This window comes from Chrysochloris asiatica, unplaced genomic scaffold (assembly GCF_000296735.1).
Source record: "Chrysochloris asiatica unplaced genomic scaffold, ChrAsi1.0 scaffold00341, whole genome shotgun sequence".
Lineage (NCBI taxonomy): Eukaryota > Metazoa > Chordata > Mammalia > Afrosoricida > Chrysochloridae > Chrysochloris > Chrysochloris asiatica.
In genome coordinates, this window is record NW_006408859.1 from 2156056 (window position 1) to 2158052 (window position 1997).

At 43.6% G+C, this 1997-nt stretch overlaps 1 protein-coding gene across 1 annotated transcript in view; it reads left to right on the forward strand.

Annotated features, from left to right (window-relative positions):
• Window positions 1-1268, forward strand: part of IMMT (inner membrane protein, mitochondrial) — a 30909-nt gene extending 29641 nt beyond the window's left edge. The window contains exon 14 of the mRNA XM_006875868.1: window positions 655-1268. Coding sequence (XP_006875930.1) covers window positions 655-1268 — 614 coding nt within the window. The remainder of the gene's footprint in view (window positions 1-654) is intronic.
• The last annotated feature ends 729 nt before the right edge of the window (window positions 1269-1997 follow it).

Sequence of the window (1997 nt, forward strand, 5' to 3'; positions counted from 1 at the left end):
GAGAGTTGTCAGGAAGTAGTGTTTTGCTGAGCCCACCCACCAAATGGACATTAATTGAGACCGCCAAGTGCCAGGTTGAAAGCAAGAAATCCTTAGAGAGTGCTGATAAAATGGGTTTCTTTGAGATGTTAATAAGATCTCTGTTATTGGAAAACTATAGCCATAAGCTCACTACTGGGATTTCAAGATCCACTAGTTTGATAAGTTTGTTTGAAGTCTTCTATTATTGCTGGGTTTTCAGTGGCCAAAAGTTAGCTAAGCCTAATTTAATAATATTTCTTAACTACTAAATATAAAAATACCTGAATTAGATATCATGCATATATGAGTGACTTTACGTAGGCTGTTGACTCTGTATCGTCCTGGGTGTTCTGGGAACTGAAAGAAGACTGCGAGGTCTGCTTGTGCTCGCGTACGTATGTCCTCACAGTCTCCCATGGCTTTAGTAAATACAAGTGTACAGTGTCAATTAGTGTCTTACCTGGTTGTCTCATTCCAAGAGGCCGATTAGGAAAGAGCACACAAGAAATGAATGGTGGAGTGACACTGTAAGAGGCTCACTCTCTGACCCACAAGTGGATTTAGCTTGTCATGTAGTGTCCAATGAGAAATGTTTTTCCTTGCCTTTTTATTTACTTTTTTTTTTCCTTGTAGGTCATGCAGTTGCTGAAGAGGAGGCCAGAAAAGCCCACCAACTATGGCTTTCGGTTGAGGCCTTAAAGTACAGCATGAAGACAGCATCTGCAGATCTGCCCACTGTGCCACTGGGCAGTGCAGTCGAGGCCATCAAAGTCATCTGTTCTGATAATGAATTTGCCCAGGCTCTAACCGCAGCTATACCTCCAGAGTCCCTGACCCATGGAGTGTACAGTGAAGAGACCCTTAGAGCCTGTTTCTATGCTGTCCAAAAACTGGCTCGAAGGGTAGCGATGATCGATGAAACCAGAAATAGCTTGTACCAGTACTTCCTCTCCTACCTGCAGTCCCTGCTCTTATTCCCACCTAAGCAGCTGAAGCCACCACCGGAGCTCTGCGCTGAGGATATAAGCACATTTAAGTTATTGTCGTATGCCTCCTATTGCATTGAACATGGCGATCTGGAGCTGGCAGCAAAGTTTGTCAATCAGCTGAAAGGGGAGTCCAGACGAGTAGCACAGGACTGGCTGCACGAAGCCCGAATGACCCTAGAAACGAAACAGATAGTGGAGATCCTGACCGCATATGCCAGTGCCGTAGGTATAGGAACCACTCAAGTGCAGCAAGAGTAAGATCTAGGAAGAGTTTCTGTCAAGTCCTATTTCATGTCAAGGGAAATGAGCAGGGATATGTATATGAGAGATGTGCAGCAGAGACCCCAGAACTGTCTAGAAAGGAACAGGTGAGCGAGAGATCCTGCTGCAGTGGTACCATTCCCACATGCTGTCATGGTAGTGGGCTCCAAGAGTGCTTTCTTTGCAACTTGTGTAACATTTTCCGTTGTTCAGATTCCACTGATTGTGCTTGTGAGTCAATCAAAATCATGTTGTGATCCATCCCTACTGCTATTGATTCTTGCCCTTGGAGCAAACTGAATAAAGCAACAAGATGAAAACTGTACCTTATCCTGTTTCAAAACGTGCCTTTTCTACTTTGTTGTGTGTGCAGAGAATTTCCTTGAAAGGCAACAACAGCAGACGTAGAAAGTTCTGGTCACATGAAGTCACCAGCCTGAGAGTTGTTTCCAGAAGTCCAGGTGTGGCACTGTAAACTAAGCAATAGACTGGTAACCGTAAGGTTGGAGGTTCAAACCTACCAGATGCTCCTTCGAAATCCTATATATGGTTGCTGTGAGTTGGAATTGACTTGATAGCACTTAACAAGTCAAACTCAGACTTATTGTACAAACCCCGACACCCATATGCATATCTGTAATGAAAGAATTAGCTTTCTGTTGATGAAGGGAAATTAGATACAATATATATCCAATTTTTTTTTTTTGCTCCTCACAGGAAAGGAAT